The sequence below is a fragment of the Cebus imitator genome, unplaced genomic scaffold (assembly GCF_001604975.1).
Source record: "Cebus imitator isolate Cc_AM_T3 unplaced genomic scaffold, Cebus_imitator-1.0 Scaffold696, whole genome shotgun sequence".
NCBI lineage: Eukaryota > Metazoa > Chordata > Mammalia > Primates > Cebidae > Cebus > Cebus imitator.
Window position 1 is genome coordinate 404739 of NW_016108011.1, and position 14750 is coordinate 419488.

The 14750-nt window shown below is 36.6% G+C and overlaps 1 protein-coding gene across 1 annotated transcript in view; it reads right to left on the minus strand.

Moving 5' to 3' along the window:
• Nucleotides 1-4973: 4973 nt before the first annotated feature.
• IL1RAPL2 (interleukin 1 receptor accessory protein like 2) overlaps nucleotides 4974-14750 on the minus strand; it is a 49413-nt gene continuing 39636 nt past the window's right edge. The window contains exon 5 of the mRNA XM_017518675.2: nucleotides 4974-8345. Within this exon, the coding sequence (XP_017374164.1) occupies nucleotides 7648-8345 (698 nt within the window). The 3' untranslated portion in view covers nucleotides 4974-7647. The remainder of the gene's footprint in view (nucleotides 8346-14750) is intronic.

The window sequence follows — 14750 nt, forward strand, 5'->3', positions numbered from 1 at the left end:
TCATGGGAGTGCTTTTGAGAAGACCAGAGAACTCTGAGGAGAAAATTATTCTTTGTTTTTTCTATTTGGGGAAACCCAGGTGTGCTGAACATCTTTCTAGTTTATTTTTATCCATGCCTTTTGAAGCATTTGAGAACAGTTGATTTGTATTTTCTCCACACACCACTGCCAAAGACAGTGATAGAGACTTGGACTCACTTTGATCTGAAGGTAGTTTTGCTTGCCATGTGCTTGTGCAATTGAGTACTAGCTGATAATCAACTCCTCAAACCTGAGCTTAGTCTTTTGATGATTTATTTGAGACTTTGGGGCAAACCCTAAACCTTTATATTTTTTATCTGTCTAATGAACTGATAACTGATTCAAGTCCCAAAGAATATTATACTCAATTATTTTTTACCATTGTGGAAGATGGGGCAATCACAAACAGTTGCTATTTGTGTTAAATAACGTTGCGTATATTAACAAAATTATTCATAGATGAATCTTACTTAGGATGCCTGTAACTCCTCTTCTTGTTGTCTACCTAACCTCTGCTCCTAACCTCAGCATATTCCTAACATTCCCCATGTGCCAAGTGTGTTTATGAATTTTTAAAACTCTCCTAGTTTCTGTCTCTATCTCCTTTTACCTGTATGAGTTGCTTCATAATTGTAGGCTTCTGTACTCCATGGCACCATCTGGTATTTGATTAAGTCACTTTGTCTCTGGGCCTCAGGTTTCCTAAAGTAAAATGAAGGGATTGAAATAGATGGTCTTGAAGTTTCCATCCATTTCTAAAATTGCATGAGTTAATACCCACATTAATGTGTTATCAAGAAAATGTGCTTCCCTTCCTGATAGAGTAGTTTGGGGGAATCATAAAGGCTAGATTGTAGCAACTCTATGGGGACATCATGATTTATCCTCGTTAATATGATTTTAGTACACTGATGACAGGCATTTTGGGAACTGCCTTCCTCATCAATTTTGATTTCCTTCAAAATGTGCTCCATAAAAGGCTACCTATTTTGTGTATTCCTATAGTTAACTCTCTCTGTTGGTTTGCAGGTAGCATGTATTTCATAAACAAAGAAAAGATAGAAGAGATTGAAATGTATTATTTCAGATTTAACTCCTTACACATTTAATTGAAGTCAGATCCTTTTAGGAAATATCTATTTCTGAGAAGTTTCTTTAGCAAACTTTCTTTTACTGTTGGTATTATCCCAGCCATACTGTCCCAGATAATTCATTGTGATCAACTCTTCCAAGATACTGTGTCACTCTAAAAGCAATCGCCTGTCACAAGTGCTACTCAAAGATTAGATGCTTCTTTAAGTTAAAAAAACAAAACAAAACAAAACAAAAAACAAAAAAACCTCCTCTTGAAATGCAGCTTATCTGGCGATATTATCGAAAAGCTTCCTAATCAACTTGTGGGCATTTTAAACCTCTATAACAAGAAACCAGCTTGATTTTACCCAGGATAAGGAAAAAGACAAACTATGGTGATTTTTTTTTTCCTTTTGGCTTCTCTTTCCTTTAAAACAAAGAACAAAATGACAAATCCAAATTTGAGACATCTGGATGTTCCCCATCATGTGGCTTAAACATCTGCATTTTTTCACTTCTCATCCAGATGTTTTGGTCTTATGTAAACCTAACTAAAGTGAAGCAGAGTATCAAGCAATCATCTGGGGACTTTGATTAACATGGACAACAAATCTCAATAATCCATGTTCTGAGAGTCCTGGTTTTTGTCTAGCTCAGAACACATTACTAATGAAGTCAAAGTTACTGTAGGTTTGGTTTCTGAATGGGGGCAGTGAGCTGTGATCTATTCCATGGTCACAAAATGCACCTCTAACCCCAGCCAACTGTCTTAGAAAATGAGTATCATTGGTCATACAGGCAGTCATGCAAGAAACATAATAACCAATCTCTACCACTTGGAAAGTAAAATAAAATATATTTACTGTGGACGGTAGGTCAGCAGTGACATTTTTGTGTAAAATAATAATTTTAACAATAATTCTTATATAGCTCTTACTCTGTGCCAACACTGTTCTAAGCGCTTTACATACATCAACTCATAATGTTCACAATCCTATGTGTATTATTGTTATCCCCATTTTACAAATGAATAAATGGAGTCAAAGAAAGGCTATTTGCCCCACATAAAAGTAGATGACATCTTTATCTTTTCTAGGTATTTTGGCACTCTATCAAGAAAGTTAAGGACTCTCATGGTATTGGATGCTTAGAAAATATATCGGAGGAGAACAGAAACTCAGATATCTTGCATCCAGAATTCACTGGTGGAATTGCTACTGTGTCCAGTAAAGTAGTTTAATATAATCCCTATTCTTTGACCCAGTATGATAATGATAGGCATAAAAGTACCTTTAAAAAAAAAAAAAGAAAGACAATGTTTTTATTGGCAATGTCAGTATATAAAATATGTATTTAGGAAAAATGACTACGTGGTTAGGGGCAATGAACTATGTTGGGTGGCCTCACAAAACTAAATTGTCTGAATGTTCTAAAGAAGAGTGATTTGTGTGACTGGCAGAAGGCTTAGGAAACTTTGATCTCCAACCGCAAACTGACTTAAAATCCTAAAATGCTAAACCTAGGCAGGATGTAGATAGATAATCTAATACACTTTTTAAATTTCTGTTTAAAAAGTTGCAAACAATAAAAAAGTTGCTTGCTGAAAGAAGCAAATGGAAAAAACAAAAACCTCTCATATTTTTTAAGGACTGTAGGAATTTAAACTTCACAGTGCTCCCAAATCCACTTGTCCATTTAATCCATAAATGAGATGTGAGCACCTACTGTGTGACCAGGAGTTATGGGTGCTTGGACTATAGTAAGGATTAAGATGAGACCACCGATCTTCAGCAACTGTTCATATATTCTGGCATTTTCTGTTTCAGAAAGTAAAGGCTCTCTTTCCTACAACTTTCCTTCCTAAATTGTGTTTTATATTCTGGTGTTATGGAAAACAATTTCTCAGCATCTTAATAACAGAGACTATGTTCATCAAATCCCTAATCCTGCCTATTTCTCTACCTCCTTAAATGTGCCTTTTTCTGAAGTATCCAGGTCACCACCCTAGCTCCATCATTTATCACCGCACACCTGGACTATGACAATCACATCTTAACTGTTGTCCTTGCTTCCATTCTCTCCCCTCATCTACTTTCTCCTGCATCTGCTGTCAGATGAATGCTTCAGCACTTTCCCCAGCCTTAATACTTATCTCTCTCTCTCTATAACCCATGCTGGAGTGCAGTGGCATGAGCTCAGCTCCCTGTAACCTCCACCTCCCAAGCTAAAGTAATCTTCCTACTTCTGCCACCTGGGTGGCTAAGACTACAGGCATGCACCACCACTTGCGGCAAATTTTTGTTTTTTGTTTTTGGGGTGGAGACAGCGTTTTGCCATGTTGTCCAGGCTGTTCTTGAACTCCTGGACTCAAGTGATCTGCCCACCTCGGCCTCTCAAAGTGTTGGGATTTCAGGTATGAGCCACTGCGTTTGGCTCTTATTTCTTAGTACGTTCTCACACAGAGTCTGCTCTTGCCAACGAAATGTGCTTGCTATTAGCTCAATGAGACAGACTTATCATTTGTTGAATCTTCTCATGTGCTATTCTCTGCACTTGAGAAATTCCCATTCTTCACCACTGTTGGGTCTATTTCAAGCTTTTATCTTGCCCCAGTCAGCACGGAATTTCCCCATTCACTTATCTGTTCTGCATGTACAATATTAATTTCCCTGCACTGAAATGTGTTTTATAAATACCCCCCTTTGTTCATGCATAAGATGTGTAAACTACTTGAGCACAGGGACTTCAATTTTATTAAAGGATTTCTATTATATCTTATGCAGTGGTTAGTACACAGTAGGCACTCAGTAAATGCTCATGACTTACTTTAGTACCATCTAGAGAAAACGTTGCAGGGCAAACAGCAGTGAGCATTCAGGAAGACAAGTTAGATGAGTGTAGGTGACTTTACAAGTTGTGATCTCACTGTAATTAAATAAACTGCTGAATAACGTTACATTTCCTGTGGCTGATTTCAGTTCTAAACAAAGACAAGTTTAATGTAAGAGTTTGAAGTGAATGATTATTGTTTGTCAAACTACTCCATATGTTCATCAGAAAGCCTTAATGCTGAACACTGTGCTCTCCTACCAGACATCGTAGAACAAAAATGCCTGAATAATAGGGAAATCGGAGCCAGACAATTTTCAACATCAAATTCTGTCCTAGAAAAGGGCAACAACAATTGCAAGTGTTCAAACATAACTGGTCACTATGGAACTATTTTCTGCCTTGAGTCTGGTTTTATCAGTTCACTACCTCAACTTAGAAAATGAATATCAGGAGTATAAAGATTTATATGTGCAATTTTCAGGATATTTCCCTTGGCCATCACTCAATTAGAACAAACACTTGGTAAAAACCAACCAATTTATTTAAAAACAAAATGTCAAATGGCAGTAAATGCTTTATAGCAGTGGTTTCATACTCTTGTAAGACCTTCAAATACTACGTGTGTCAAAGATTCTCCTTCTCTTTCCTGCTAGAATATTTTTCTTTCTCACACTTACCATTTTCCAACCTGTTGTGGAAGTTATCCCCAGGATACTACTCATTTCCATGTCCTCTTGGACGCCCCTATAAACTTCTCTTTCATAACTGAACTCTATTTTGCCTTCTGATTGCACTGTTCCCTCCAAAGCCCCACAATATTAACCATCAATCATCAGACAAATAACTCCTCATATTATGCTATTTTTGGTTCAAGCCTTACCAGAAACCTGCAACTCTCTTTGTACTCATATTTTTGAATGAGTGATTGAAAGCAGATCAGACTTGGACCTAATTCAATTAAAGCTTAGAGTTGGTGAGCACAGACCTCTTCTTTTCAGGAACCACCCAGCCACTTTTCAGAGTTTCCATACTTTTATTGGGGCCCACAGATTATCAATTCCACCATATTTCATGTTTTGCCTAATTAAACCCATGTACACATTGTCCATATCCTTGAGCATTGTTTGTTCTCATAAATTTTAATTTCCTATTTATCCATAGTTTTGTGCATTTCTCATTTGTCTCATCATTTCTTATATTTTTCCAAATGTTTCACCTTAGAATAACCTGTTTTTAAAAGTATACATTCTTGCATACAATAACATAACAATAAACCTGTTATAAATATATGATACTCAGTTGTACCGGTGTTTTCCTAGATTTCCAAAATAAATTTCAGTGAAAAATTGAGAAGAATTTTTTTTTCCCTCTGTGACTGCAACTGGGAAAATACTTCGTGTTCTAGACTAAATACTTATTATACCCTTATGGGCTATATCTTTTAAAAATCTCAGATGAAAATTAAATTTTGAATTGCCATCTAGAAATAAATTTTTATAGATAGTTTACACATTGGTTCCTGAAAATTGTAGAAAAGGTTTCTTGTTAAGTTCCCCAGCACAAGTGTGAATGCTCTGTTTTTGAGTACCTACTAGTAGTGAAAGGACACATTGTGGCCAGCCATCTCAAATTGCTACCCACGTTTAATCATTGTAAATAGAGGAAGCAGAGAGACTCATGTTATATTTTCAGAACTGACATGCTCAATACAGAACTATTAGTTTAAAAATGCCACCAAACATTCTATTTGAATTAATCTACATTTCTGTGAAAAATAATATAATAAAAAATACAATTGTTCGCTTAAACTTATAGTACATTAGTATATGAGTTCATGCAGATTTTTAACTTAGTAATTACACATAGCATTCAAGAACAACCAGAGTATCTACAAATTTATAACACTTGGAAACAGTTCAGAATTGATAAATTTCCATTTTGAAATACTTATAGATTTTACATAACAAAATTATCTTTCTCAGTGGAAAAAGTACATCTATAGAACACCCACATGTGTTGGACAGGACTTTTCAAAAGAGCAACTAATTGTCCCACTGTGAAATGAACATGTATCACTACTAAGCTTTCACCTACTGTTGGTGCAGAATGCATTTTCTAAATGGCTGGATACAGAAAAGCAACAGAGAAACAAGTAATTCAAGCAAAACTCATAGATCACAGAAAATCAATAATGAAAAATGTTGAAAGAAAGAAAGCATATTATCTGGTTCTCTTATACATTCGGGATTCACAATTACAAGGGGTGGGCAAATTATTAATTTTTACACACTGTGTACATTTGTCCTTGTCTTATATTTGTCCAAGAACATGATTTAAGAACTGTTGCAAAATGCCAAAATTGACCTTAACAAATGACCCTGACAGTTATCTAGGTGGAGAGCACACCTAATTTGATTAATTGGAAAGAACATAAAGTAGTAATACATAAAAAATACTAGAATAGGAACATATTCCTTACAGCAATTAGGCAATACTTCGATTATTTACAGAGATTTTCTGGCATGGCACAGTCACAGTCACTGTGTGAGGATGGACAAGCTTAGCTTATCAAATATACTCTTCGATGCACTGGAGTAGAGATGCTTGTGCAGGAGCCTTGCACACATGGCCAAACAGATACTATATATACAGAATGGTATGTCTGTGTTATAACTACATTACCGGTGAGAATCTGTGCAATTGCTGCTCTACCACTAGCAAACACGAACCATTTAGCACTTCATCTGTGAATATTGTTGCAGTACTTCTTTTCAATTGCTGACACTTGCAGTCAATATGTATTTAAATTCAAACGTCAACGATGTTGAAAAAAAGCAGGAAGATGTCCGCATCTTGATATAGTACTTATAGTAAGTCAAGAGATCATTTGGGAAATATCCAAATGTGAATTTGTTAGCAAACAATAAAATGTGCACTTCAGAATGTGTTTTCAAAGTGGTAAAACTTTTGAGATTAGTTAGAAAGCCACGAGGGCTGTTCAAAATCATCCTAAAAGAACTCACAGCCTGTCTATTCATTTGTGTAAGAAATCCACATTGTTTGCCTATCTACCAGTTTGCCTACAGAAGATGTGATTTCCCTAATAAAACTAAAAGCTCTTATTAAGAGCTGTTGATTTAGTCTACAGAACGTGTCCATTATGTTGAAGAAGCTCTGAGCATTTCAATCACATTTTTTTTCTCAACTGATCTTCCTCTACAAACAATCTTCCAACCGGAGTGCTTCAACATTTCTTTCTTGATAATTCCTGAGTTTTCAGAACTCTATAGAAGTTATTTTTCCCCTTAAACTTGGTTCAGAATTTTCAAATTCAGTTAAAGTCTTTAAATTTCCTTTATTTCAAATACCATGTGAATACTGAAATATTTTTAAATATGGGCAAGACAGCTCACCTACTAAGCATGCAGTCCATGTGCTATCATAAAACCTACTCTAAAACAACAGGATTTTAAAATTTTTGTTTTCTGGAATAAATAAAAACTGTACATTGGAATAAGGTGCCATACTACAAAAGCAGGTCCTTCTTTCCCCCCACTATTCTGGAAATGTAAACAAAAATATTTAAGTATAAAATCCATTTTTGTACCTTTTTCTTCAAACACTTTTTCAGCACCTCAATGTTATCAGTTGTACTTTATGCTTGGTGTAGCAGAAATTCTGTATGCTCATCTAGCTGTTTAGAAGAATTCAGCTTTTTCACTACCAAATATCACTGGTGAAGCTAAGCTCTTCGGAGGATAAAGGCAGCAAAGAACTGTTCCTATGAAATTCCTGGGTATCTTTCTGGGTGTTATTAACGGGTAACTGTCCGTTGAGTAGTGTCAGAGGCAGGTTACAATAAGTATGGTGATTGCCTAAGGAAGGTACTGGCAAAGTCGTGGTTGTAATCTCATGTTTATAACCTCTGCAACAGTGCCTCATTTGCACTGAATCTGAATGGTGGAAATCAGGGAGATCAGCTGGAGATGACACCAGAGTGGCCGAAGTACTGGTCATGGCAATAGAGGGTATAGGCTGGAGTTCTCCAAAAAGTCCTTGTTCTGCAGAGTCCAGAATATGGCACCGAGATAGCATTTCTTTTTTCTTGATGGGCATTTCATATACTAAGTGCTTCCAAAACTTGGAATTTAATTTGTTGCTTTTGGGTCCCTTCCACTTGATCAAGGACAGAAGTTTGATGCTGCGCTTTAGTGATTCCACTTCCTGGCAATTCACTTTCCCTTTTAATTCTGTACATTCAATCCAAATCACTTTGATTTCTCCACTGACTAGCATGTTGTGGAGTCTGCTTTCCAGTTCAAAAATACTCCATCCCCGTCTGAGAATATAGTCTGGAGTTAGCACGATAATAAGTCTTCTGCTTTGTTCAACATATCTTGTGAGATCTTCAATGTATGCTACAAATCACAGAAAGAGAAAAAGAGTAAACAAAGACATTGCCAGTCTTTAAGGCATCAGGCTTGCACACTAGTATAGCAAAGATCCAGTCTCTCATTAAAGTCCATCCCATTTTCTTTTCTTGTATTGCACATTCCCTTCCTTAAAACTGAAAAAGAAAAACCACACACACACACACACAACTGTTTATAATCATTATTTTCTTTCCCCTCATCATTACTTACAGTGTTTTGTTGGCTAACATAAACTCTGACTTCTTCAGAGCTTAGGGGTATGTATAATTTGTATTTATGTAATCATTTAATTCACGTCAGGCTTCCAAACTAGTACTCTAACTGAACAACTAATCAAGGAGCTGATGAAAAGAGAAATGAAGCCTTTTAATAAATGCATAGTTACTGTATTTATGGGTTTTGTTTGCTTTTCTTCTCCACTTTTTAAAACTTTTTATTAATATTATTTATCGGCATTAACAAATACTAACTGTATGTATGGCTCCTATTTTTCAACTACTAAACAAAGAGGGGGCTATGTACACTAACTGCTTGAGAGATAATTGTGATATAAAGATGGTGGAAAATATTTTCTAGAATCATATCTTGTTTCTCCGTTTACTTCTGTCATTTGCAAACTTAAGTTCTCTATTATGGCCTTCAAATCCAGAGGTAGGGAAGTGGTTTATGCCCAAGAGTTTAATTGGAACTAGCTGCTTTTGTTCAAAGGAAGAGAAAAGAGTAGAGTCAGAGGTGGGGAGGGGGTAGTGTTGTGAAATGAACAGCGAAGGAGTCTATCAACTGAAAAGTATTTGCCCTACTTTGTGAAGCAATTCCAAAAGTGAGATGAATATGTTATCTATGGCTTTTACATGGTAGAAAAACACTCGACTAACTTTGGATTTATTTATCACATGAAACAATCCCTTTGAAATCATGCTTCCCAAAGTCTTATCTGCCAAAAAGGGAAACACACACATGTGTTAACAAGTGGAGACTTAGACACAAGTGCTGTACCAGAAAGCTGTCTTTACGAAGCAGAGCACAAGGCCTTGTCTAACATACAGTGCCCTCTAGCAGAAGCAGTGCTTACAGAAAGAAGCATAGCAACATTTGTCACCACAAATCTGCCCAAGGTTACAGACTGCTTTCAAGGAGTCACATTCAGCACAGATCATGGGGCCACCAAATAGCTCAGTGCAAGCAATTTGAAAAGAGAAACTTATTTACAGATGCATATTTTACAGATGCTCTATCTTTTCTAGGGTTTTATTTTCACTACTTGGAAGCAAGAAAACTTTTATAAATGAAAATGACCAAACTTTCCATATACCCTACAGATAAACAAGAAACTTTTAAGAGATACACATAGAATTGCCCATTTAGCAATTTGTTGTTACTGTTCTTTGGGTTTTGACTTGACACATTTCAGGATTTTCCTCATGCAGTAGTTACAATGACTGTATTTATGGGGATAAGGCAGTTTCTAAGCAGAGAGGTAATCATTTAAGAATTTTGAGTGTTTTATTTTAGATATTATGCATTCAGGGGGAAAATAAGCAGTGAAATCTGCAAAAGAAAAATTAAACAACAACAACAAAAAACACTACACAAGTAGTAATTGGGAATTTGTCACTCTGTAATTATCACTTAGAGAACTGGTAAAACAGAAGGGAAGGAAAAGTAGAAAGTTTCAATAGAGTGGAAAAATATTATCCCAATGTATCAACAGCTCTGACTCTTCATTTTCTTCCTTTCTTTCTGCTCCCAAAAAGAAAGAAGTTATGTGGGAAGCTTCATCATTAGAAGTTGGATCTGTAAGATATAGTAAAATAAACTATCATGCGTTTTTCTCATTATTCTTTTCACCTTTCCTCCAAAACAAAACAGAACAAACCCAAACCCATAATTATTATATCACTGCAGGAGTCCATGAAGATACAGTTTTACTGGGTGAATTATTAACTCATTATTGATTTTATAGAATAATTCTTCACAAAATAATTTACCAATGGGTTACTTTGAGTAGTATTGTTCCCTAATTAATTACAGCTTGTAATTTCATTAAAAAGTTAAAATTTATACAAACCTTGTCAGTAGCGCTCTGTCACATAAAGTATACCTCTAGAAACAACACCATTTCTATGTGACAGTTTTTAGTCTAAATGTACTTTTATTTATTTTATTTATTTATTTTTTGAGACAGAGTTTCGCTGTGTTGCCTAGGCTGGAATGCAGTGGCACAAACATAGCTCACTGCAACTTCGACATCTTGGTCTCAAGCAATCTTCCTGCTTCAGCCTCCTGAGTAGCTAGGACTACAGGTGCCAGCCACCATGCTCAGATAATTTATTATTATTTTTTTATAGAGATGGGGTTTTACTGTGTTGCTCAAGCTGGTCTCAAACTCCTGGCAATCCTCTGTCCTCAGCCTTAAATATGCTTTTAAACTGTATTTTAGAAACAAAAGCTATATCTATACATGTCTATCAACTTAAAGAAAAAAATTACAACCCAGGTGTGAACACTCAGAAACTGTGCGCACATATACTAATTCATTTGGTTGGGATCTCATGGGCTTTGGCTTTGCTAGCTTCTTTTTAGGATGAGGAAAGGAACAGGGTAACATTTTCCCTTCATTCATATGGTTCTCCCCTTTCATCTCTCTACTATATTTTGCCATCTGACAGTTAAGCAGTATGCAACATTTAGGGTTCTTGGGGCTTCTTAGAGACTTATCAGAAAGAATTTACATTTGCTCTCAGAAGGAATGCCTGTCAGGACAGATCCCACTATACTCAGCTGCACAGGGTGTGGGTCTTAAAGGGAATCTTGGAGAGAGGGAGTGGTCCCTCTCTCCTGCATACTACACTGGCTGTGCTTATTCTGGCAAAGCCTAGTGGAGAGTTGAGGCAACCATCCAGATAATTCCGGCTGAAAACCTGCTGTAGAAGAAAAAAGTTCTGAATTATCCTGGTTTGCCCTATATATACATTAATCATATGCACTGGAGTCAGTCAGCCAGTACATCAAAATTTTCCCTGGGTAGACACAGCCCTAGTGTCCCAAAGAAAACACGAGCAATTTGCTTGGGCCCTGAATTTCGTGTTCCATTTCACTTGGTGGAAAACCAAGTGGAAGTTTTCAGATGTGAAGCCCACATTTCACTTCTTGGGATGGTGATCAGTGGCTGGGCAGCAACCTCAATGTTTGAAAGAAGTTGGGGAGGTGCCTCTAAGAGCTGACTGGCTCTAAGGAAAAGAAGGCCAGACTGTGCCCTAGCTTCCATATTCTGGCTTGCTCTCTGTTTTTCTCTTTTTCTCTCCCATTTCTCCCTCTCTGCTTCTTTCTTTATCCCTTTCTTTTTCTGCCCCTTTATCCTCTTTTATTTTTAATTCCCTCTTTGTTTTTGTTCTCACTCTTTCTTTTTACCCATCCCATTCTTCCTCTCCTATCTCCCTCTGCCTCCTTTTTCTTTGTCAAGTTTTGTTCTTTTGCCTTTGGGAAAATATAAGAGCCTAGTGATCATGAAAACTATAAGTAAATAAGGAAGAGACCAAATAGGCAGACTTCATATCTTTTACTTGCTAATCTTTAGCAAGGGAATTGTTGTTGTCTTCTATGAAGCAAGTGCCACAGTTTTCCCTTCACCCCGGGGTTGTATGTCTGCATCCAATGACCGTGATCTGCAGCCTGATTCATTACCCCCATGTCTTGTTTTTGTATGGACTGTGAGCTAAGAATGATTTTTATATTTTTAAAAAGTTTTAAAAAAGAAAAATAAGAATATGATGCAACAGAGATCAAATATGATCTACAAAACCTAAAATATTTACTCTCTGGACCTTTACAAAGAAGTTTTGGCACTTCTGAATTAAAGACCAAGGACGGTGGTTGTGTTTGGAAAAGTTCCAAATAAACTAAGCAGAAACAGGTATCAAGTTAAGATATTGCCAGTCCATAGTTAGTAGTAGTCCCTGACAGGCAGTGGGGTTTGCCCTTATAGGACTGTGGTTTTGTGGGAGACATTTTAGAAACCTTCAGAAAATGTTTTAAAAAGCTTGTTACCACGAAGAGATAATAAAGAAACGTTTTTCAAAAAAATCTCTAAATCCAGAGCACATATGAATGCTCAGTAAATCTTGCCCTGGCTTGTTCCGGCAAATTTAGCAACTGAGTAGCAGGAATCCCTTAAAAGACTTTTTCCACATAAAAATATATCTCTTAAATAAAAGGTCACTAAGTCATTTCTTTGCAAACTGTGGTTTGATGTAACTTTGATGACAGAAAAGACCAAAAGGGGCTGTGTCTGATAGTCTTCTGTTTCTTTAGACAAGTCTGTGAAACCACAGCAGATTATCAGGCATAAAACAAAAGCCAAGTACATTTAACCTATTTATAATCTTTAACAATTAGAGAAGGAAAAAAAATCCTTGAACATAGTTTTCACAGAGTGCATAAATTGATAGAAATCCATTTTATTCACATTATAAGTGCAAATGAAAGAAAATTTTTCCTTTTGTCTCTGCTGAGAGTTGACAAAGAGTTAGGAAAATATTCTGGAATAAAATGCCTTGCCACTAGACTCCCCTTGGGATATGTACTTATCACAGGAAAAAAAAAAAAAAAATGCCAGTAGCACCAGTATTTGTGAAAAGCAAAGAAAGTTGCTACCTAAAGCCTTATTAAAAACAAAGCAAATTCAATTTTAAAATGTCTTTCAAGGGCCGTTTTATAAAACAGTATTCTAGTGCATACAGAAGAGAAATAGAATTGGATCTAGAAAAGTGGTTTAAAAGCAAATTATGCCATTCATTAACAAAGGAAAAAGGCAAATTAAAGGAGGAACTAGATGAAATAGAAGCAGGACGAATGGCAGCCCCAAAAGAAATTGCTTCTAATGGAAAACATATACTTTTCCAAAAGAACTCAGTACTGTCTTAATTCTCAGGCCACTGAGTCTACTGCAGATGTGGGCAAGAAGGACATGGGAGAAAAAACTCTATATTCTTGAATTTCTATATGATCTTACTACTGCCTACTAACCATCTGATTTCTCAAACTAATCCATTAGCTCCTTATAAATTATTTTTGTGTTGATACTTTCACTGATGTCAAGGTCATTATCAGCAGTATATAGCATATATATTTTAAGAAGTGAAAAGTCAAATAATTAGCCTGTAAACAAAAACATAATATATTACTTTCCAGATTCATATAATAGTAATTTGATATGCTTAAATTCACAGCTATGTACAACAACTACTATTACTTAAAAAGACACACCACAGTCAGGCACAGCAGCCAATGCCTGTAATCCCAGCACTTTGGGAGGCCGAGGCGGGTGGATCACCTGTGGTCAGGAGTTCAAGACCAGCCTGACCAACATGGAGAAACCCCGTCTCTACTAAAAATACAAAATTAGCCGGGCATGGTGGTGCATGCCTGTAATCTCAGCTACTCAGGGGGATGAGGTAGGAGAATTGCTTGAACCTGGAGGCAAAGGTTGCAGTGAACTGAGATTGCGCAATTGCACAGCCTGGGCAACAAGAGCAAAACTCTGTCTCAAAAAGAAAAGAAAAGAAAAGAAAAAGACACACCATTAGGGTGAGACAGGATGCATTGAAAGAGACAAGAATCCACTAATTTTTGGTCAACATTAGCTAATTTATAGCTATCAACAATATTTACGAAACCTATAGGTTAATATATCAAGACCTAAACTCAAGCCTACATTATGTTTCCCATGTATCAAAGAAAAATATTTTATTCACCACTACATATTTGGGGAAAATATTACATATTTGCTATAACTAGATGCTTACAGTGAGTTACTTTATAATGTAGTCTCACTAAAAATACTATCTGAGTTTTATATAATGATGCTAAATACTAACCTATCAGCATGGTTATACACGTTGACTCTATCTGGCTGCTGTTGCTAAAGATTTTTAGGTCTTGATTCTGCCTCTGTCAGAGATGTAAGATTCTGTATCTGTTGTTTGCCATGGAGACTGAGGCTACACAACGTTAATTTAGCCGTGCGTATGTGTTTAGGGAGTCTTTCTTTCTCTCTTTTTCTTTTTGTTTTCTTTTTTCTTTTTTTTTTTTTGAAATGGAGTCTCGCTCTGTCACCCAGGCTGGAGTATAGTGGTGCCATCTCGGCTCACTACAAACTTCATCTCCTGGGTTCAAGCAATTCTCCTACTTCAGCTCCTGAGTAGCTGGGATTACAGGCGCCTGCCACCACGCCTGGTTAATTTTTTGTATTTTTAGTAGAGATAGAGTTTCACCACGTTGGCCAAGCTGGTCTCGAACTCCTGACCTTAGGCGGCCCACCCACCTCAGCCTCCCAAAGTGCTGGGATTATAGGTGTGAGCCACTGCGCCTGTCGGAGAGCCTTTCTAAATG